Source organism: Malaclemys terrapin, chromosome 10 (genome assembly GCF_027887155.1).
Source record: "Malaclemys terrapin pileata isolate rMalTer1 chromosome 10, rMalTer1.hap1, whole genome shotgun sequence".
In the NCBI taxonomy this organism is placed as follows: domain Eukaryota; kingdom Metazoa; phylum Chordata; order Testudines; family Emydidae; genus Malaclemys; species Malaclemys terrapin.
In genome coordinates, this window is record NC_071514.1 from 50,835,039 (window position 1) to 50,857,082 (window position 22,044).

Here is a 22,044-nt window from a genome sequence, read left to right on the forward strand (position 1 = left end):
CAGTCATTGGATCCTGGGAGGAAAAGTGTTCAGCATCCACCACTTGTTGAATCAAGGAAGATTTTGTTACCACCCTTACACATCAAGCTGGGTCTGATGAAGAACTTTGTCAAGACCATTGACAAAACACAAGCAACTTTCAAGTACCTCCGTGGAAAATTTCCAAGGTTAAGTGAAGCTAAGATAAAGGAAGGTGTCTTTGTTGGTCCTCAGATTCGTGAACTTCTTTGAGATGATGCATTTGACCATGCACTGCGTGGCAAGGAAAATACGGCATGGAAAGCCTTCCAGTTAGTGGCAGTAAATTTTCTCGGAAACAACAAGGCAGACAACTACAGGTTGTTGGTGGAAAATCTTCTCAAGGCATACAAAAGCCTTGGTCGCAACATGTCACTAAAGATACATTTTTTACACTCTCATCTAGATTTTTTTCCACTCACCTACGGAGCAGTGAGCGACGAGCACGGCGAGCGATTTCACCAGGACATTGCAACAATGGAGAAACGCTATCAGGGCAAATGGAGCCCATCAATGCTTGCAGACTATTGCTGGACAGTGACAAGAGATGCTCCATTTAATGAATACAAGAGACAAGCCAAGAAGCGCCGAGTAGACACTGAATAGGACTAAACTATGTACATAATAGTTTTTTGCCTTTTGGTTCATAATAAATTTTATTTATATAACCCTTCTGCTGATTTTTAAAGTGTTACATAAACAGGACAGGTGAAATATTATCATGTAAAGCAACCATAAACACATGAAAAGACCTAGGTTTACAATTTATGATTAAAACTCTACTATCTACACAATATACATAGACATAAAAGGTACAAACTTAAATATCTTAGAAACAGTAGCCAATCAGTTGTTTTAATTGTCATATTTCAATTCAGCATATCAAAATACATAATAAATAGCACATTTGATCTCTGAAGCAGACGTCTTCTCAAAAATTGTAGACCAGTGTAATCAGTGAGGGCATGGTTTGGATCCTCTAGTTATTCATTCAGATTAGAGCAAGAAAGGGCACTCTCACTCAACAAGGATGCAGAGCTGTGCGGGAACTGCTTACCAAAGCCAGGGGTGAAGGGGGGAGCGCTCTCCAAGGCCGGCTTTAGGAAGTGCGGGGCCCGATTCGTACAGTTTCGACGGGGCCCCGACAGGGATGACTAAAAAAAAAAAAAACCACATTAAAAAAAACACGTGGGGCTTGTACTCACCGGGCCGCGCTCCTAGTCTTTGGCGGCGGGTCCTTCACTCGCTCCGGGTCTTCAGCGGCACTGAAGGACCCGCCGCCAAAGTGCCACCAAAGACCCGGAGCGAGTGAAGGACCCGCTGCCAAAGACAGCGCCGCCGGGTGAGTAAAAATTAAAAAGGTGCCTCTAGCCAGGGAAGGGATTCTCTGCCACTTGCCCCCCACTCTGGGTGGCCCTGCCACTGGGCGCGGGGCCCTCTTAAGCGCGGGGCCCGATTCGGGGGAATTGGTGGAATTGGCCTAAAGCCGGCCCTGGCGCTCTCTCTGCTTTTAGGAAAGGATGGAGAACTGGGCTTTCTCCTGCTCCTTTTTGCTTTAACCCCTGGCACTTTCTCCACCAAGCATGGTGGGGTGTGTGCTCTAAGACCATTAGATGGGAGTAGCAGTCGTAGAGTGATTCCACAGCCTAGCAGTAGCATTCCTTCATCACGGCATTTCCCTAGCACCAGGCCCAGTTCTAGGTCAGGGCTCTAGGAAAAGGATTTTAGCCCAGAGAGCATATTACGATGCCACAGAGAAAGCTGCTCTATCAGTCATTGAAACATAGCAACTAGTGGTATTGAAGGGAACAAAACTGCCCTCTCCTGGCTTGGCTGGGTTGGCTTAGTGAGCCGTAGGGGGCCATATGCTGAGTGGAGGGTGGCTTGGGCCAGCGATCCGTTCTTTGACATGATGCTCTGCTTTGACATGATGCCTGCAAAACTAGTTTGTCAATGGTTAGGCTGCTGGTGTGTTGAGACCACGGCCCATCCTGGGAACCAACACTGTTGCGTAGTTTCCTTGTGCTCCCTGTCTGTCTGTATCCGTATGTTGTTGTCTCGGGTCTTACACTTAGATTGTCAGTTTGCTGGGCAAGAACCAGCTTTTTGTTCTGTGTACGTACAGCATCTAAAGCGATGGGTCCTGGATCATGTCTGAAGCTCCTAGGCGCTGCCACAATACAAATAAATAATAATAATAAATAGCAGCTGGGGAACAACAGGACAGCTCTGTGCAAGGGGTGCAGCAAAGCCTGGCTTTCTGAGTTCCCTCTGGGTGGCCTGTGCAGTGACTCTTTGGGCACAGGGCAGCTGCTGGTGGTTTGCGTACTGGGAATCCTGCTGCCTTTCAATGATGTGGGCTGGCTGTGCTGGGGGGTTGGCTCCTTTGCATGGGGTTTCACGGTCAGCGTTTCCTCTAATTTTTCCCACCCATGTGCAGAATGAATTTTGTTTTGTGCACCATTATGGAGGTGATGTGTGACACGTCACCTCCATATTGTGTACATAACAAAATTTATGTGGGCCGAGGGGTTCAGAGTGTGAGAGGGAGCTCACAGCTGAGACAGAGGGTTGGAGTGCGGGGGGGAGAGGGCTCTGGGGTGGGGCAGGGATGAGGGGCTCAGGGCTGGGGCAGAGGGTTGGGGTATGGGGGGGTGAGGGCTCCAGATGGAGGTGTGGGCTGTGGGGTAAGGTTGGGGATGAGGGGTTTGGGGTGCAGTGGGGCTCCCCAGAGCTAAGGTGGGGAGAGAGGACTCCCCCCCCCAAGCTCTCTCTCCCCACAGCAGCACGTGGGCTGAGGGGGAGAGCTGCCTCTCCACCGGCCATGGCAGGTCCAGGCCAGGCTGGGTTGTGGCCAGGGGAGGGGCGCCGCTGCAGGTCCAGAGGCATCTCTCCCTGCTGCAGCCCTGAGCACCTGTATGCAGGGCCGGTGCAACCTATTAGGTGACATAGGCGGTCGCCTAGGGCACTAGGATTTGAGGGGCAGCATTTTCTTCGGTGGCGACTGCGGCAGCCGGATCTTCGGCCACCCCGGTTATCGTCGGCGGAGGGAGCTGGGGCAGGGGGGTGCGGGGAGGGCCGCCTGCAGCAAGTGTGGGGGGGGCGGCACGCAGGGGAACTCTCCGCCCCAGCTCACCTCTGCTCCGCCTCCTCCCCTGAGCACACCGCCCCACTCTGCTTCTCTCCCTCCCAGGCTTGCCGTGCCAAACAGCTGATTGGTTCTGCAAGCCTGGGAGGCGGGAGAAGTGGAGCAGCGACGGCGTGCTCAGGGAGGAGGTGGAGCAGAGGTGAGCTGGGGCGGGGAGCTCCCGCCCGGCTCCCCGGGCGGAGGGGGGGGGAACTGCCACGGGGGAGGTGCCTCAGGGCAGAGGGGGAGTGGGGAGCTGCCGCAGGGGGGGCACCTCAGGGCGGGGGGGGGGGGGGAGCTGCCACAGGGCTCGGGGAGGGGGGAGGGCACAAGGTGGAAGTTTCGCTTAGGGCACGAAACATCCTTGCACCGGCCCTGCCTGTATGGCACTTAATAGGCAGCCAAGCAGCTTACAGGGAATTTAACTCACAGTGTATGGCAAATGCATGGCCCTCTTATGGGAGTCAGAAAGCCCCGCTATATCAGGATGGGGCAGCCCTGCCATGCTGTTTCAGGGCTGGTGCAGGTGGTGCCAGGGCTCCATCCTCATTACTGCATGGAAACAGACTTCTGATCTGGTGCTAATCAGGGCTTGTTTACAAGGAGACTCTCTGGAAAATTAATCCCAATTAACTAGAGGTGTAAATTTAAAGCAGATTAGTTAAACTGTATTAAACCCTATAGTGAATTAAGCTAATTGTGAATTAAGACCTCTTTAATTCCAAATAAGAGCACCTACACAAGGGTTTAATGTGGTTTAACCAACCCATTTTAAAATTCACACCCTTAGGCCATATCTACACTACAAAATTATATCGACCTAACTTACATTGACATATAGCCACCTCAGCCATTAAATTGCTTGTGTGTGCACGCTTGGCTCCTAGTGTCAGCGGTGCGCGATCTCACCAGGAGTGCTTGTTTCCATTGTACTGTCAGCGTAGGGTATTGTGCACTCCTGAAAGCCAGTAACAGTTGACGTAAGCAACACACTGTCTACACCAAATTTTTTCCATCATGCCCTCCTTAACTGTAATGGAACCTGTCTACATCACCCTCCCCGGGGAACAGAGGTTGGGAGCCATGGTTGGGGCCCAGAGCAAAGGCAGGGGCTGCAGCCAGGAGTAGAGTTGGGCCCAGGACCCCAGCTGCAGCTGGGAGTGGGACTGGAGCAGAGCTGGGGACAGAGAAGAGCTGGATGGCGCTGCCTTCCTGCCCCCTGTGGGGCTGACCTGGGCCTCACCGCAGCCCTCTGACATTTCTCCACACCCCCCAGTTTGGGGACCACTGGTCTGCAATGACACTGCATCACCCTAACTACATCAACGTTGACTCTACACAGCTGGGCAGCCAAAGGGGTTGATACTGGGGTTGAGAGGCACTTATAGCGGCTACCACGACTGGGGGCTTATCTACACTACCTTGCGGGGTCGATCTAAGATACGCAAATTCAGCTACATGATGTAGCTGAAGTCAAGGTACTTAGAGCGACTTACTTCACTGCAGTAAGTCGACAGCTGACACTCTCCCCTCGACTCCGCTTGTGCTTCTCGTTCTGGTGGAGTACTGGAGAGCGCTCAGCGGTCGATTTATCAACCCCGCTGGATCGATCACTGCGTGCCAATCCGGCACTGTAGACAAGCCCAAAACGCAAGACCACTTACATAGACCTAACCTATAGCTCAGTAAATTCAGAGTCACTTCCCTACGTGCCCCCATGTAGACGTACCCTGGGTGGATCCCCGTGGCACGGTGCTATAGGGCGATGACCTTGCCCCCGGGCCAGGCGCCCCTGCTCCCCGCGGCCCTGGCTGAGCTGGCATAGTGACCGGCTCCCGGCCCGGCGAAGGGGACACGGACACTTGTGGGCGGGGAAGGCAGCGCGCAGCTGCGGCCCGGCCTGCGCTAGGCAGGGCTGGCCCGGCGGGGCGGAGCTTGTGGCGGCGGCAGTTTGCAGGAAGCAGCGGAGAGCGCGAGGGGTGTCCCATGCCTGCCCCTTGCCCGCCCCGCAGCATGCTGCCGGTCGGCCGTGCCCGCAGGTAGGGGCGTGTGCGGCCCCCCACAGCTTGCACCCCGCGACTCCGGGCCGCGGCTGCGTCTCCTCCCTAGCGCTGTGGGCAGGGCCGGGCCGAGCCTTGGTGTGCAGCTTCGCTGGGTGAAGGGGGCTGGCAGGGTCTTGCGGGACTAACTAGTTGCGGGTCCCCAATGGAGAAGTAGGGAGGGGGGCTGGCAGGGTCCTAGGGACTAGCTAGCCGGGGTCCCCAATGGAGCGGTATAATGCAGGTGGCGGGAGTGGGGATGGCAGGCTCCTGGGGGGCTAGCTTGCTGGGGTCCCCAAGGGAGAGTGCGGGATGGGGTGTATTGTGTTCCAGGGCTGGGCTGATGTAGATTGAATTCGGATGGGGAGTTCTTGCTGCACCAGGCGAGGAGGGGGGCCTTGTGGATCTGTGTACCCAAGCGGGGATGTGGGGGAGAGAAAGAACCACCTCTGCGTATAGCTGTATTCCTCCTTCTTTAATCCCTATGGAGGTCCCTGAGGGGAGGTGCAAACCCCCCATTCTTCCCCCCACATTTGAAGGCTTATAACAAAAGCCTTGCTCTCCCCTCCCCTTCCTTCAGTATTGCTATCCCCAAGTGCTGAAATGCCATGAGCCAGGCCTCAAAATCATGCGACTGGCTTAGAAATACCGAATTTGGAGTTCTTTGCCCTCTCGTCACATTTCCAAACTCCTCTCCACACCTCTGAAGATTAGAAACTTTTTACAAAGGAAAGCTGTGATTCTACTGAGGCTGGGTCTACACTACCCGCCTGAATCAGCGGGTAGAAATCGACCTCTCGGGGATCGATTTCGATGGGACGCGACAATCGATCCCCGAATCGACGCTCTTACTCCACCAGCGGAGGTGGGAGTAAGCGCCGTCGACGGGAAGCCGCAGAGGTCGATTTTGCTATTCGCGTAGCTGAATTTGCGTATCTTAAATCGACCCCCCCTGTAGTGTAGATGTAGCCTGAGAGACAGTAGGGCCTCACAGGCAGGGCCGGCTCTGGCTTTTTTGCCGCCCCCTGCCCCCACAGGGAGCGCGGCAGGGGAGGGCGCCGAGCCCGGCCGCGGCTCTGCTCTCCCTGGCGCCGAGCCCGGCCGTGGCTCCGCTCTCCCTGGCCGGAGCGCAGTGGAGAGGGCGGCGAGCCCAGTCGCTGCCCCGCTCTCGGGCCGGAGCGCCGCGCCGCCCCCCACTCCAGCTGCCCCAAGCACACGCTTGGTGGGCTGGTGCCTGGAGCCGGCCCTGCTCACAGGAGAAAGGGAAGAGCTGAGGGGGCGGGGCTGTATATTGCAGCTGGAGTGGAGTCCTTTGTACCCAAAGAATTCAGGAATAGTGCATGCTTGTAGAGCCTGATGCTGCAGCCCTTCCTTGCTCAGTGGAACTATGTGTAGGGGGAGGGGGTGGAGGAGGGCTGCTTGAGGAAGCCTTAGGAGTCTGGTGGCACAGCACCTTAAAGACTAAGGCTGGGTCTACACTACCCGCCTGAATTGGCGGGTAGAAATCAACCTCTCGGGGATCGATTTATCGCGTCCCGTTGGGACGTGACAATCAATCCCCGAATCGACGCTCTTACTCCACCAGCGGAGGTGGGAGTAAGCGCCGTCGACAGGAAGCCGCAGAGGTCGATTTTGCCGCCGTCCTCACAGCGGGGTAAGTCGGCTGCGATACGTCTAATTCAGCTACGCTATTCATGTAGCTGAATTTGCGTATCTTAAATCGACTCCCCTCTGTAGTGTAGCTGTAGCCTAACAGATTTATTTGGGCATAAGCTTTTGTAGGTAAAACCCACGTCTTTGTTCCTAGTGGTTATAGCAGGGTGTTGCAAGCCAGGACCCTGATCCTTCCAGTGGCCCTGAGAGATTCATTGATGTACCAAAGATCACACAGTGCCTGGAAGGTTGAATTCACGTTCATACGGTCCTTGGAGAGGAGCAAAGCCCTGTTGTTATGGTTAAAATGTTTTGTATTTGTTTTCAATCCACCCAGAAGGACTGCCAGTCCATGGTTTCCCCAAGTGCCTAATCTGGGGTGGATGCAGATGGGTTAAAATATAGCTGTTCTGGTAAAGCAGTGTGCAAAGCAGGAGGCAATGGCATTTGTAATGCAATAGGATGAAAGGAAAACCTAACTGTGGTTCCATTTCCAGGCTGGCTTCCATTCTCAGTCAGGCCCTGGAAGACTGTGCTGAGCAAAAGAAGAAGCTAGAGGACAATCTAACCCTGTGTCGGGCCCTTCTTGGAGACTGGTGAGTCGTCAGTGGGTGGCAAAAGATGACTGAAAGCTGCTAAAGATGCCTGCATTGCTTGATGTCTTGTAGAGGCAAGGAGAGAACATAGCCTAGTGGCTAAAACTCAGGAGCAGGAGTTGGGAGAGCTGGATTTTATTCCCAGCTCTCCCATCGAGACTCTGTGGGGTAACGAATTGTGTTTCACCGGTATACTGTCTCTGATGTCATAATCCTAATAGCTTTCTGGTTGTCCAGCGTGTCTCCTAGAAAAACAGGGCAGACCTTGATGTCTAATGTAAGAATATAAGCTTGAAAAAAATTCTTAGAGAAGGTCATAAAGGGTTGGGGTTGTTTGTCCATCATAAACAAGAAAAAAAAGTGGGCACAAACCTACTTCCTTCTTCCCTTAGTGGGTTCCATTTTGGCGCCCTGGGTCATGGCAGGGTGTGCAAGATTTGTGCTCAAAAATCCTTTGTTCTTTCTTTCGCAAGCTGCTTTAAAAAAAAATAAAAAATCCTCAGCATTCCAATACTGATCTCCCAGCGTCTGACTTCCTGTGAATGGGGCACAGCCCTGTGCTCATCATGTAGCCCTTTTAGTTGCTACAGTACCAGGTAATAATCCCCTGCTCTGGAGCTGTGCTTTTCTGTTTTCATGGATATGCTTTTTGTGCTTGTGAAGGGATTGCTCTGTATTGCTAGCCTGAATGAAGCATTAAGCAAATATCTCCCTCCGCAGTCCTGACCTGAAGCTCCTCCTGCTGTTTGTGTCCTATGTCTTTTCTCACCCCCAGCTCTACCAATGCAATACTGCCCAGTGAACGGTGCCTCCCTGCAGAAGAGAATGGAGGACTGACTAAAGGGTTGTGTGTGCTTTGGGCTGTCTAGTGTCCCCTGAAATTCTCCTGCTGGCCAGGCCCTGCTCAAAGGATAGGGGGCACTTATATCGTTGTTAACCCTGGCTGTCAGAGTACAGTCACATCCTTCATGTGTTCTGTGTTTGTTTCCTCCTCCCCAGGAAAGTGCAAACTCCTGAGAGTCCAAAGCCAGAGAATGGCCGAAAGGGTGACCAAGGTGAGCCTTTTCTTCTTGCCATCTCTGTGTTGTGTCCGTGCTCAGTCTGGTCGGTGATGATCTAATCTGCTTCCTGGGAATTCCTTCTGATGTTCCCTGCTAACAAGGGGCCTGATTCTCTTTTGTGCCTCTGTTGACTTCCATGGATTTAATCTGGATTCACACCTAGGTAACTGAGAGCAGAATCCAGCTACGGGTCTTGCCACCACAGGTGCAAGCCTGAAAGGGACGTCTGTGAATGTCACCTGTTTGTGGAAGGGTTGGTCACTGTGGAGAGATGTCAGGTTCTGCACGGTTGCCATCCATCCTGACTCTTTCAGGAGTTTTCCAACCTGAGACTGCAGGAGTGTAGTGAAAAGTCCCTCTGCTTCCTTGTTATAGACGATGGTCTCCTCTGAGAAATCCGGAGGAGTGAGCCAGTATAGTGAGGAATGGGGAAGGAAGGGGCTTGGTCATTATGGCTTCCTGATACACCTTCTGCTCTTGTAGAGAGTGAGCCTTCACCCAAGGAACTGGAGGAGCTGGAGCTGCTGAACAGAGCCCTGGAGAGAGCATTAAGAGTCCGGAAAAGCACCCTGCGAAATCCTTCGGCGGCCCTAGGAGCTGCAGAAGGAAAGAAGGCAGCAGAGAAGAAACCTGCTACCAGCGCTGTTAGAATGCAGCAGGCACCTTTGTCTAAAGAGAGTGTCCCTAAGACCATCAAGGTGACATCTGTGTGCAAAAAGGCTGCCTCTTCCAAAAAACTCTCAGCCTATATGCTGAAAGCTCCGTACAGGACTGATCCTGTGAAAGCACCCACCAGTCAGAGCTCCAGGGCTCCAAAGGTGGCTGGGAAGGGCTCGACTAAAGGGGCTGCCCTCCAACAAGTGAGGAAGATTGTGCCAGCTGCCACTGTGATTCAGCAAGAGTTCTGTGCTGCTGCAGAACCATCTGGCTCGCCCAGCTCTCCCCTGCACCAGCAGCAGAGCTCTTCTTCCTTTGGAGGCTCTGCTAGTGGGAAAAACTCGGTAGCTGTCATCCTACAGGGAATTGATCCAGAGAATGATTGTCCTGGTTCCTTGGCAGAGTCTCCAGTGACACAGAGCCATACAGCAGGAGATATCCCTGTGGGGAGTACCACGGCCCGCACATTCACCCTCCAGGAAAAGGGGTACGTTCTTGTCAGCAGGCGCTAGTAATCTTAGTTTGTTCAGTATTCAAACTCCATTTCTCTTCTCAGCTCGTCCACACAGGAGCTGATCTTTCCTAGCATTCACTGGGGCCTAGTTCTGTGTCATTGCTGCCCCCAATGTTGCCTTTAGAACAGAGGTGGGCAAACTACGGCCCACGGGCCACATCCAGCCCGCAGAACTCTCCTGCCCGGCCCCTGAGCTCCTGGCCCGGGAGGCTTGCCCCCGGCCCCTCCCCTGCAGCCTCGCCCCACCGCCCGCGCAATGCTCTGGGCGGTGGGGCTGTGAGCTCCTGGGGCAGCCATCAGGGGGCGAGAAGCGGGGCGGGGGCAGATAGGGGGTGGGGGCCGGGCCATGCCCCCCTAACCGGCCCTCCATAAAATTTCCAAAACCTGATGCGGCCCTCAAGCCAAAAAGTTTGCCCGCCTCTGCTTTAGAATTATCAAGGAGGCCCCTATTTTTAGATGCTTATAACTATGCTTGGCAGAATTCAGTTTTTGTTGTTGTTATAATTTTGAAGGATAATACCAATGTTTATTTTTAAGTTTTTATTTTTTTTTATTTTTATTGACTTAAATTTTCATAGTTACACAAAATTATGTGTTTCAAACTTTATTTTTAAATTTATCAATTTAAATTTTCACAGTTGGTGGAAATTATTGGGGGGGGGTCAAACTAATTATTTAATGACAGCAGATACTGAGATTCAAAAGGTTAAAGCTTTATAACAGTTAATATACAAATTGTCAAATCACATGTCAAAATATACAGTACAAAGGAAGTAGCCTTCAATCCAACTCCAATAAGTTCTCAAGTAGGATTTTTCTTACTTTGCCTAGATGTAAATTTCTGTAATGGATGGACGGTTTTTTTCACTGATTTGAGTGTCTATGGTGAAATCGACCTGTATTGACATTTAGTGATAAAAAGTTAATTCTTCCAAGCCTATGTATAACTTTAATCAAATTTAATAAAAATAACCCCTTGGATGATGTTTCTTACCCCAGCTGTGACTATTTTCCAAAGTTTGCTTAGTAAAATTCCCTTGGACCTTTGTTTTATTTTAGATCCTCTCTTTCTGTCAGTTAAATGTTTTGAATTCCATATTTTATACTCCCCAAAAATGGCTTCACACTTAGCAAAGCTGACATAGACTTAATCCCAACTGGTGCCTTTGATGTATTGCAAAAACATATGATTAATGAAGAGCATCCTGATCTGTACAGAAGTGTTTCTCTTAGGAATATGATACAGTGACCACTACAGCCTGGGAAGATTCTACCTGGATTTAACATATTTTGCCCATTGATTTCTCTGGAGTTATGCATGGGATATGTGAAAACTGAATTTAGTTGATGCTTAAATTTTTCAAAAGTGCCTAAATCCTATTAGAAGTCAATGGGACTTAGGCTTCTAAGTCACTTAAGTGCTTTGGAAAATTTTGGCCAATAAAAACACTGTCAAATCAATCAGTGTCTTGTTTTCATACAGTGGTACTCAGACTGAGGCTCATGAGCTGGAAGTGGCTCTTTAATGTGTCTCCTGTGACTCTTTGCAGCACATGATTTTAAAACCATGTGATTGGTTAATAACTTGGATTGGTTAATAATAATTAAATCAGGATGCTTTTACTATGTTAACCAATTGTAGTTGATAAAATAATACTTGAGCAGTCATTTTGCTGTGAGAATAATATATAAAATAGTAAATGAACCAATGGCGTCACACAACTGGCTCATTTGGGTAATGTTGATCGCTAATTTGGCACCTGATCCACTGAGGTCTGAGTATCACTGTTTTAATATATAATGTTTAAATAAAAAAAAGGGAAATACAAAAACTGTTACTGGAGCAATGCAGTTCAGGTGTGACTTGCACCCAAACCAGGAAACGCAGTTATGATTGCTGCTGCTGCTACAACTTATCTGCCTCGTGTGTCTGCATGAAGGCAAAAGATAACACCATTCACATAGCAATGCAGTGTGCACAAGGAAACTTAATTAGTGTTGCTGGGGGAACCAGCATTTGAATATGCCAATTTGTTTAAAATCTTTGTTAATGCAGCACTGCAGTGCTTACTGTGTGTGTGCATGTGCTTAGTTAGCTATAAACTGGCAGCCCAGGTTTTTGCAAAAGTAATTTATGAGAGATTCCACTCCACAATTCAGCTCCCCTAGTCTCTTCTATGAGGAAGAGAAAGATAAAATGCCCCCCATTTTTCTTCCACTTCTTCACGTGTCACTGACGCTGCCTTGGAGCAATGCTGCTGGGGCTGCTGAACCTCACTAGGCACAGTCATGATGATGGTTGTTAGTAAGAGATTTCAATGTGTCTAGCCCTCATCAACCTGCAGTGGCAGCTCCCTTTAGCTTGGGCAGCCTTCACCCTGCAGCTGCTGGTAGATCCTGCTTCCAAGTCTGTGTTCCAGTTTATGGGATGGATTGCCATGGGGTTTGGACACATGCACAGAACCTCTCAGCTCCAGGTGGCCAGCCCCCTTCTCTCTCAGAGTGATGGTGATGGATAGATGTGGCTCTTCTCAGGCTGCTCCGTGGTCACTCTGAGCCATGCAGATCCTATTCCTTCAGGGCTCACTGGAGATGGTTGATTGGGCAGCTTGGGGGATGTTTCCGCTGGCTGGTGTTGTAGTTCAATGCATGGAGGATTCAGTCTCCAGAGCGGTCAGGCTGGCGCTTTTCACCAGCACTAAATTTGTTGCAAATGTAGACATCACTATCCTCAAATAAAAGATTAGGAACAGGATACAGTGTCCTGATCCTGCTCTGCTGCTCTTTGGCAGTTGTTACTGAAATCTCTCTTCTTTGCAGGTCTTTGTTGAAGCTACCGCTTCCCTATAGGAAAGCCTATTCCAGGAACTCCAGGTAAAGCTATGACCACCAGTCCTACTTGGGGTTCTTTTCTGGTGGCGGGGGAGGTGTAAAGGGAGGGGCCTGGGCTTTGCAGCCTGATGGAGAGGAAGCCTAAAAAATGCTGCAGCATTTGAGGGGCATTGGCAGAGCTGTGTGGAAAGCCTGAGACTGGAATAGCAGGGATTGCTGCAGATCAGACTTGAGGGACCTTGGCAGAGCTGTGCATGGGAGCTTGCATGGAGCCTGCCAGTGGCAGTACACGGTCACTTCCAAAGGCATGAAAGCTTACGAAATTCACCCCAACATTTTAAAAATCTGAAGAATTCCAAGGAAAGTCATGGTCTTTAGCCTGTATATAACTTTGCAGTGGTGCAAACGTATTTCCAAATACTCTGTCATAGAAGTTAGAGACCAACCCCTGCCAGTCCCAGTGCTTTTGTTGGTCTGATTTTCAACTTCCCAAACAATGGGGCTCTGACCCACTTCCTTTGGGAGATCATTCCACAGTTTAGTAGAACCCACTGGGGTGATGTCTGTCTTGATGCTCAGCATAAGTAGGACTGGAAGAATCACCGAGTCCAGTCCCTTGCTATTGCAGGCCACCTGTCATGTGAATCTGTGAATTTATCAAGCTTCATCTTAAAACTAGTTAGGTTTTTCCAGAACCTCCCTCTTCTAAGGGTTAGAAACCTGTAATTTCCAGTCTGAATTCAGGGCCAGATACACACGTTTGTTCCTAACGTTGCACCTAGCGAGTGGGTAGTGTCCCAAACAATTTCTCCCCTTCTTGGGAATTGGCACCTTCCAAATGCTTGCAGATTATCATCAAGTCACCTGTTAGTCATCTCTTAGCCAAGTACATAGATTTCTCTGATTTTTCTGTGCAATTTTAGTCTCTTTACTGATTCTTTGAACTTACATGGCAAAGTGAAAATAACCTACCAGTTTAGCTCTGCGTCCCCAAAGTTCCCTTACAGGGGAAATGGATCTAACAGGGTAATATCTATTTTTTCCTATTCCATTAACCTTGCTGTTTCGCATTACAACTTTCCTCTGACAGTGCAGTTTTAAAATGATCTGTCTTGACAGAGCTAAAACTTAATCTAGGAGTGGGACACACTAGCCCATGGTTCAGTCAGCCACATACTGGATAGTTATTTTAAATGTACTGCTGCTATCCCTCATTTTCTGCTATCCCTCATTTTTTTGCAGTAGGTTTCTGGAGTGTGGCTGAAATACTTAGTGTCATGTGGCCATATTCTTGTAGGTGGTTGGGTCAGTGCAGAATTATGGAGACCTTGTGTAAGTGGAACATATCCCACTGTCAGCTCTCCTCCTCCATTCTTTGTATAAGGCACTGTGTTCCCAAGAGACCCCTCAAACACAAGATTCCTGGGATCTGTCTGCCCACCTTGCTGACGTCCATTAGAAAGTTCCTGGAGCACCCTAGTGGAGAGGTGGCACCATCACGCCTCTTCCCACACATGCTGTCCTGCCACAACACGCTGAATTAGAGAAACCTTGGAAATTTTTCATCTAAGGAGAAGCTGGTAGAAATCATACAGGTTCTCTGGGGAATATTGTACCCGTGTGCAGGAAGATCTGTTGCCTCTGTATGTATAATTCTTCCCTCCCCCCCTCCCCCCCCCGCTTGTCTTGAATTTTCAGACTGTGGGAGAAGTGTCATCTGTGCCAAAGCAGCTCAGCCACAGCTGCTGCAAGGAGTCGCTTTCTAGAGAGAATGCAGGCGACCGTATCCTTTTTTACCTCTCCTGTCCCTTTAGATGATGGCATGCAGCCACATGGGGCAGCTTGATGGGCATCCTCTTCAAACCATTGGAGAGGTACCCCGTCTCCAGGAGGTGTGCCTGTGACAGAAAGAGTTCCATCCAGAGCTTGTGGAAAGGGTTCCACTCCCACTGCAGATCTTCCCTGTTTGCAGAAACTTGGGTATTTTAATGCAGACAAACGGAGCCATTAGTAAACAACACATTTAGACATCCTTTCTCTCCCCCACCACCTCCATCCTCTGCAGTGTCATCTTGTGTGCTGCTTGCCCTTTACATCTGTCCTGGAATCCCAAAGAACTAAGCTCTGGGCATGAGGGTGGTGACTGAAGGAAGGGGTTTGCCATACTCACACCTGGATCTAAAGGAAATGCTCCTTAAGCTGCTATAAGTTTTGTTCCTCTGCACCAGCCCTTAGTCCTGCAGAGATAGAAGAGGAGGTGATGGTCCTGTGTGATGCACATTCTCTCCTGGGCCAGTACATGGAAGCTGAGACCACAGGTAAGAAATGCACTAATGGCAGCTCAAATGATTTCCCCACCTGCTTGTGTCTTGCCAGGTGTACTCAGCTGTCTGTGGCTTAAGGAGACCAGAGCAATGGATGAGACAGGTGACAGTCCCCTTCCCTGCTTTGGAGTAGTCAGATATGGTACCTTTCACTTGCTGGTGTGGGCTTGGGAAGTAACAGAATTACTGAATCGTGATGGTTCTGTGTAATTTCATATCTCTGGGCCTGCTAGTTTTCCTCTCCGCTTCTCCTCCAGGCCACCCAACGTGGGAGAGAGAGTACAAATGTCTCCTGACCCTGGAAGGCCTGCAAGACACAGCATCCCAGTGTTTGCACAAGCTGCAGCTGCTGCGAGCAGGTAAGGCCAATATCTGCTGTAATGGTCAAGTGTCTAAGCAGCCTGCCCTGTTTGAGCAATAGTTTGGTGCTTGTGATTAGCCTGAGACCCATGTTGTTAGATAAAATGTCAAAGATGCAGCTGAGAGAGGGGGAACTCATGGACAGGGTGTGTTAATATTACTTGTGGGTTAAAGAGACTAGTCTAGTATTATGGATATGATTTTGTCACAGTAAAATTATGCATAATTTACGGCACAGTCACAATAAAAAAAATTCATGCTATGGTCACAGCAACAAAATAATTGTGTAATAAGGGAATGTGAACATAAATATGCATTTATTAATACAACAAGTTATTTTGTTAATTTCCATTTACACACGGCTGTGATTTTGGTCCAAGTTATATTTTGAGTGTGTCACTTTTGATGCGACGTCTCTCATCCCTGAGCACATTATTAAAGATGAGAATGATCTTTCTGTGTCCACACTGTTGACTGGTGCTGTTAAGCATCACAGGGTAGCCAGGGCCGGCTTTAGGAAGTGCGGGGCCCGATTCAAACAGTTTTGACGGGGCCCCGATAGGGATGACTAAAAAAAAAAAACCCCACGTAAAAAAAACACGTGGGGCTTGTACTCACCGGGCTGCGCTCCTAGTCTTTGGCGGCGGGTCCTTCACTCGCTCCGGGTCTTCGGCGGCACTGAAGGACCCGCCGCCAAAGTGCCGCCAAAGACCCGGAGCGAGTGAAGGACCTGCTGCCAAAGACCTGGAGCGCCGCCGGGTGAGTAAAAATTAAAAAGGTGCCTCTAGCCAGGGAAGGGATTCTCTGCCACTTGCCCCCCACTCTGGGCAGCCCTGCCACTGGGCGCAGGGCCCTCTTAAGCGCGGGGCCCAATTCGGGGGAATTGGTGGAATTGGCCTAAAGCCGGCCCTGAGGGTAGCCACTGCAAGAACTGGAAATCAGGGTTTCATGCTTCTCCAGACCTGTAAAATGTCATCACTGCTCAGTTCTTGAAATGCTTCCCAGTAAGTCCAATATACTCTCTGTGCTGGAATATTGTCTTCATACAGTAGGATATTTTCAAATGTTGTGGCCTCAAAAATGTTTCGGTGTTTTGCTTGATGTGGCTGAAATACATGGCATGTCCTGAAAGAAGCGTCAGCGGGTTGGCAAAAGAGGGATATTGAGTCAGTTTCCATGCATAACTTAATTTTTTTGAGTTTTCTAAAGGTGCAGGTTTTGTTGCTGGATGTTGGCATGTTTCAGTGCAGCTCTCGGCCTCCAGCGCAAGATCGCAATTGCCATTTTTCACTTAATGAGCACGAACTGTGGGCCCTTCGTAAACCATGAGAGTATTCATGATTTGGGATGCAGACTTCTTAAGAGCCTCCAGTTCTTCAATAACTGCTGCAGATTGGCAGAGATCAACAATCTCTTCAACTTGAACTGCTCTAACCAGTCTCCTTTGTGTAAGAAACAAAACAAAAACCACACCCCACAAAACGAAATCCTCAGCATATGCAAGGTTATAAAGACCTGCTTTTAACCAGCTGTTCCATATGGTTATTATTGGGGCTGGTGGGATGCAAAGACATTTCCCTTATTCTATTAAAAACACATGAAAGCGAGCTTTCCATGCAGGGCAAGCAGGTTTATTTCATTTACTTTTAAAAATATTTTCCTTCACAGTTTGCCAAAAAGTTAAGCAAATGTTTCCATGCATGTCAGGTGTACAGCATTTAAAAACAAAGGTTTCAAGCCTTGACCCCAAGATTTCCCCATGTTTTTGGCATTATCTGTCACAACTGCAGTGCTGCAATCAAATGGTATTAGGAATTTCTCAACAGTTTCCCTTATTGCGTAGCTTGCTGTTTTAAAATTAACTGCTTCCAAAACCTCATAATTCAGCAAAGAACCTTCCAGCTTGTGTTCACCTTCAGCTGAAGTATCCACTTTGTCACTGCTGGTTTGGGAAGGAGAGAGCAAGAATTATAAGCCCATATCTGTCTTCAGCATCAGTAGTTTCATCTGCTACAATGCTGATTCCTTCAAAGGCTTGCAGCTTTTCTTTTAATTCTTGAATGTGATAGTCAAAAACCTTGGGTAAGTAAAACTTTTAAAAACTGGTCTGCACTAGAGCAAGTTGAATACTAAAAACCTTCTAAGTGTTGGATTGTCAAGGGTAAGGAAAAGGCTTCTGTTAATTTTAACAGCTCTGTAACTGTTTTCTTAAGTTTTGTTTTCTGTTTTCCTCCACTTCTAAGGACTCTCATTTGTGCTTATGTGTTGCACTTTCCAGGTGCTTGTCACAAATAGTCTTTCTGGTAAAATCAAGCCGATTTGTAAAATAATTTTTCTCCACTTACCCCAAAACATTTCATGAATTTCACTGCTCATTGCTTAGTTTTGCCATTTTACTCGTATTTTGTTGCTGTTGTCCTGATTAGTGTTCACGGGTTCATCTGTTCCAACCACTTTGACTCCTTCACTGCTGCTGACACTGCCAGTAATTTTAAAGCCATGATCATTTCCTGTTTATGCAAGACGTGTTCGCTGTCTTCATGGTGAAGTTGAAATACATGGCAAAATTCACGGGTTCCATGACAGTGGTGACCACCTGTGACATCATTGTATCCTTATCTATCATTAGTGGAGACGAGGATTTAAATCTCTGGTCACAATTGAAGCCGTTGCAACAATTTGTCACAATCATCATCTCTGTTTAGAAAGGGCCTGGGACTAGACTAGTAAGGGAGGTTGCAAGTCAGGAGGGAGGTGCACTGGCCACCCTGTGTAGCGGAAGCTTGGCCTGTGCCTGGTTCTGTATATAACTACTAGTCCATCACTTTCAATTTTTATGAACACTAAATTCATCCCAAATTCTGGAAGAGCAAATGGCACTTGCTGATTTTATTTGTACCCTCCCACCCCAATAGCTGCGGAGTCCCAGATGGTGGTACACCCGGCAGACTGTACTCACTGTGCAGGGACCTCCCCTGCAGATTGCGCTCCACTCAGAGGACGAAGATGTGGGGACACGGGTGTCCTGGCAACACCTCTCCTTTTTTACTCCAGCTTCCAGGAGCTGAGGGACATGGCTGCCTTGAAACTGCAGGTGCTGATGCTGCGCCAGCAAATCGACATACAGAAGGTAACTCAACAGCAGAAATACATGGTGGGGGGAAAAACAGCAGCAGCACAGTTAGTTCTCGCAGCAGCTATTTCCCAAGCCATGGGGTTTGCTCAGCATATCCATGTCCTGTCACACTCTGATTCATTTCAAAGATGCATACATTGTTAAGGCCAAAAGGGACCCTTGTGATCATCCAGTTTGCTCCTGCATAACCCAGGCCATAACTTCTGATTGAACTAGAGCATTAGAGAGCAGAGGTGGATGAGGCAATTATTGGACCAACTTCTGTTGGTGAGAGAGATGCTTTCGGGTTTACACAGAACTCTTAGTCACGGCTGGGAAATGTACTCAGACAGTCAGAGCGAAGTTACAAGGTGGAATGGATGGTTAGCATGAGTAGTTAACACTCAATTAAAGGGACCATTCAAGGCAATGTCCCGTTAACACCTCTCCGGTCATTAACTACTTGTGCTAAACAATCTGTTCTACCTCGTGTTACTGTACCTTTCCCAGGCCTGAAGAAGAGCTCTGTGTAAGCTCAAAAACTTCTCTCTCTCACCAGCAGAAGCTGGTCCAACACTGCAGGAACTAGACCATGTTTATTAGACTTAGTTCTTTTTTTAGTTTGTTGGGGTGGGTTTGTTGCCCCCCCCCCCCTTAATACTGCTATTGTAGGGAGAACATCCTAGTCTATTCTTTGTCACATTAATAGCTAGAGACCCCATTGGAGGCTGTTGCCTCAGTTGTGCACCTGCATTGTGATCTTCCCGTGTACTACCCATCAGCAGTCTAGCCCCTCCCATGGGGCCAGAGAGGAGCACTATATTCACATTCCTTCAGTCTCAGGCTGCCCTGCTATTGACCTTGACCTTGCTGGTCCACCAATAAGAATGAGAAGAGAGATCATTCTCCACACCAGCTCAGAGCTGGGTGCCTTCGGCACAAAGGATTGCCCATTGCCCTGAATTATTTGCAGTGGTTTAGCCGTATGGACTCTACTCCCCGGGACTGAACTCTTGCTTAGAACCTCCAGACTGGGCTAAGAGCCCTCCAACCGGAGGTGAAGTGTGAGGGTTTAGCCATTAAGGCAACCCCTGTGCCATCCTACTGCTGCACTTTGACATGCCAGTCACCTGAACTGAGTGAGGGACATGTTGGAAAAGAAACGCTAGCAGCGCAGGAAACCCTCATGAGCAAAGGGAGAGTTAAAGGCTGTGTCTACACTTGCAGAGTTTTTGCGCTGTCAGTTTCAACAGTGATAGTGAACTGGTGAAAGATGAGTGCTGGTTTATGTACTAGCTTCTACCAGCGGCGGAGAGTGTTTACATTTGCAGCACTTCCATCGCAGATGAGAGCAGCACACTGAGGGCAGCTATCCCACAGTGCAGCTCTCTCCATTTTGATGATAGGTCTTGTGGGAAGGGGAGGGAGGTGATCATGGGGCATCCTGAGTCCCTGCACAGCCTCCTCTCCCCAAACACTGATCAGCTCCAGTAGCTCAGCATTGCTCCAAGCAGGGGATCCTTTGCTCCGTGGAGCAGGCATTGTCACCTGGCCAGATGATAAATGGGCACTTGCCAAGAAAACAGGAAGGGGAGTTTCAGAGTTCCCAGGGCTTTACATGGGGAGGGGTGGATGTCTGTTTACCTGGCATCAGAGCAGCAGAGCTGCTGGCCAGAGTGGTCACCTAGGCACTGTGGGATATCCTGCGGAGGCTAAAAGCTCTGTAAACAGGAAGAAGGTGTCTTCACTTGCACATCACCGCAAAAACATCACTGGTAAGAGCTGTATGCCTCTTGTGGAGGTGGCTTTCTTTTTGTGGCGAAACTTCTGAGTTTCACCGCAAAAAGTCATGGGCAAGTGTAGATGCTTCCACGGTTTTTGCGCAAAAAAGGGACTTTTTCCACTTTAAATGGCAAGTGTAGACATGCCCTTACTGTTATCTAGCTGCACATCTCTCACTGCATGCCCTGGCTGTTGGCAAATCCCTCTGCACCTGCTGTCACACAATAGACCTTCCTGCGATTAAGTCCTGTCTTTAATGTCACTTAATGTCAGGCCTCTGTTTATGGCCTGTCCCAGTGCCCCTTACAGAATGGTGGTTGAAACCTCCTGCCTAGATATCAGGGTGATCACTGGGGCTGGAACACTTGTTATAGTGGGGATGCTGAAAGCCAGCTAACGAAACTGTAAACCGTGTGTTTTCAAAAGCAATGTGAAAAAATGTGATTCCTGCTTACACCACATGGGTGCAGCACAGCTCCAGGATTCTCAAGAATCACATAATAATGCTAGCTTCGTTCTTACAGCACCAGCAAACTTTTCACCATGAAACCTGCGGGTGCTGCAGTACCTGCCCCACCTCTTGTTCCCACGCCTATGCAGGTGACTGCCCCCTAAATAGATAGATGTTTTGTGTAGGGTGAGTTCTGGGAGTCCAGAGAGAGGTGAAATACTTCGCAGAGGGTGAGTCAAATGAGTGCAACATAAACTGGCTCCTTCCAACTCGCCAGTGCCCATATGTCTGTGGCCTAGGCCTAACCATTTGCTGCTGGGGCCTACATGGTGGGAATGCCAGAACTATAGAAATTAAAGAATCCTGTTGGGTCACATTGCCCTTTTGCCTAGTGAGGCAGGACTGTTTCCCAGTCTTCTTGGATATTTGAACTAGTCTAGTTTTAAATGAATCCTGTGGAAAGGGGCTTCTGTCACCTCCTTTGGGAGAAGTGTGAACGCAGCTGTTGTTTTAGCACTCCCTCACATACTTCAGACCTACCATTTGCATAGCTTTGCACATGGGTGGATTTCAAAGCTCCTTCCAAAGGCTCAGACATTCTCACTGTAATGGATGGAGGCTGAGACACAGAGGGTAAGTGACTTGTGTAGGGTCAGACAACTCTGGGGCTAGAATCCAGGAGAGGGCCATCGCGTGGGAGTGGTATAGCCATATGTGGTGAAGCATAAGTAGTATTATCTGTACCATGCTGCCCTACAAGGTGTGTTAGAGATAGGGTAACTGTGGGTTACTCTATGGTGCATCCCCAACGAACAGAGAATAGACACTTTGATAGTTAAATCTGATGAAAGAAATCCATCCTTCAGCAATTTGGATATTATTACCCATAATGCCCTGACTAGCTTTTGCTGCTTCATACAACCACTTGGAGGCCCTAGAAATGTGCTCTGCCTTTCAACCTGCTGATGTTGTGTTTGCTTCCACGCAGGTTTTGATAGCCGAGTTTCTCCCCATTCTGGAATCCAGGCTCCCTCATGATGATTCTCCATCTCATCTGTACCGCTCAGTTTACACCCAACTCTGTGAAGGAGGTGAGCGGTTCCCTGTACTGATGAATGATGAGCTGCCAGACTGACCCTGAATCCAGCCTGCTATCCTGCCGGCCATCCCCACGCCCAGAGAGAGAGAGCCAAGAAATAAACTTTTCCTAGTAATTTTTTTCCCTCTGCCCACTTGTCAAACAAAATAATTAAATTTTACACTTGTTTCTAACTCCATTTCTCTCTTAAGTCATCCAGTCATCTTCTCTACCTGATAGCTGAGGGGTTCTGAAGACAAGGGCTTTGAAGTACCACTACCCTGGGGCTTACCATCCAGTGGGTTATCATGGATAGTGCAGTCCTTTACCTGGATCACCTCCAACTTTGATCCTGTCTGATCCACCAAGCTAAGAAGGGCTGAGCCACATGGGTGCTTAGATGGGAGATGTCCATGGAAAACCCAGGTGCTGCGGGA

General features: G+C 49.0%; 1 protein-coding gene and 1 long non-coding RNA gene across 4 annotated transcripts; one reads left to right on the forward strand and one right to left on the reverse strand.

Annotated features, from left to right (window-relative positions):
- Window positions 1-843: 843 nt before the first annotated feature.
- Window positions 844-4,985, reverse strand: LOC128844564 (uncharacterized). Of its 2 annotated transcripts, none has more exons than XR_008446498.1 (3): window positions 4,875-4,985; window positions 3,975-4,103; window positions 844-2,188 (listed from the first exon to the last, which is right to left on the reverse strand). It is a non-coding gene; the product is annotated as an uncharacterized LOC128844564 (long non-coding RNA). The 2 variants fall into 2 exon arrangements; XR_008446497.1 differs by having other exon boundaries at window positions 4,642-4,985.
- Window positions 4,986-5,075: 90 nt separating this feature from the next.
- TEDC2 (tubulin epsilon and delta complex 2) lies at window positions 5,076-21,806 on the forward strand. 2 transcript variants are annotated; one of them, XM_054042634.1, is made up of 10 exons: window positions 5,076-5,184; window positions 7,335-7,433; window positions 8,433-8,488; window positions 8,978-9,638; window positions 12,486-12,539; window positions 14,196-14,280; window positions 14,707-14,815; window positions 15,079-15,180; window positions 18,097-18,311; window positions 21,518-21,806. In XM_054042634.1, exons 1-10 carry the CDS (start codon window positions 5,132-5,134, stop codon window positions 21,662-21,664), a joined length of 1,581 nt encoding a protein of 526 aa, XP_053898609.1. In that variant the 5' UTR covers window positions 5,076-5,131; the 3' UTR covers window positions 21,665-21,806. The 2 variants fall into 2 exon arrangements, 1 of the variants encoding a protein (XP_053898609.1); XR_008446523.1 differs by lacking the exon at window positions 21,518-21,806 and having other exon boundaries at window positions 15,079-17,263; window positions 18,097-18,186.
- Window positions 21,807-22,044: the final 238 nt, after the last annotated feature.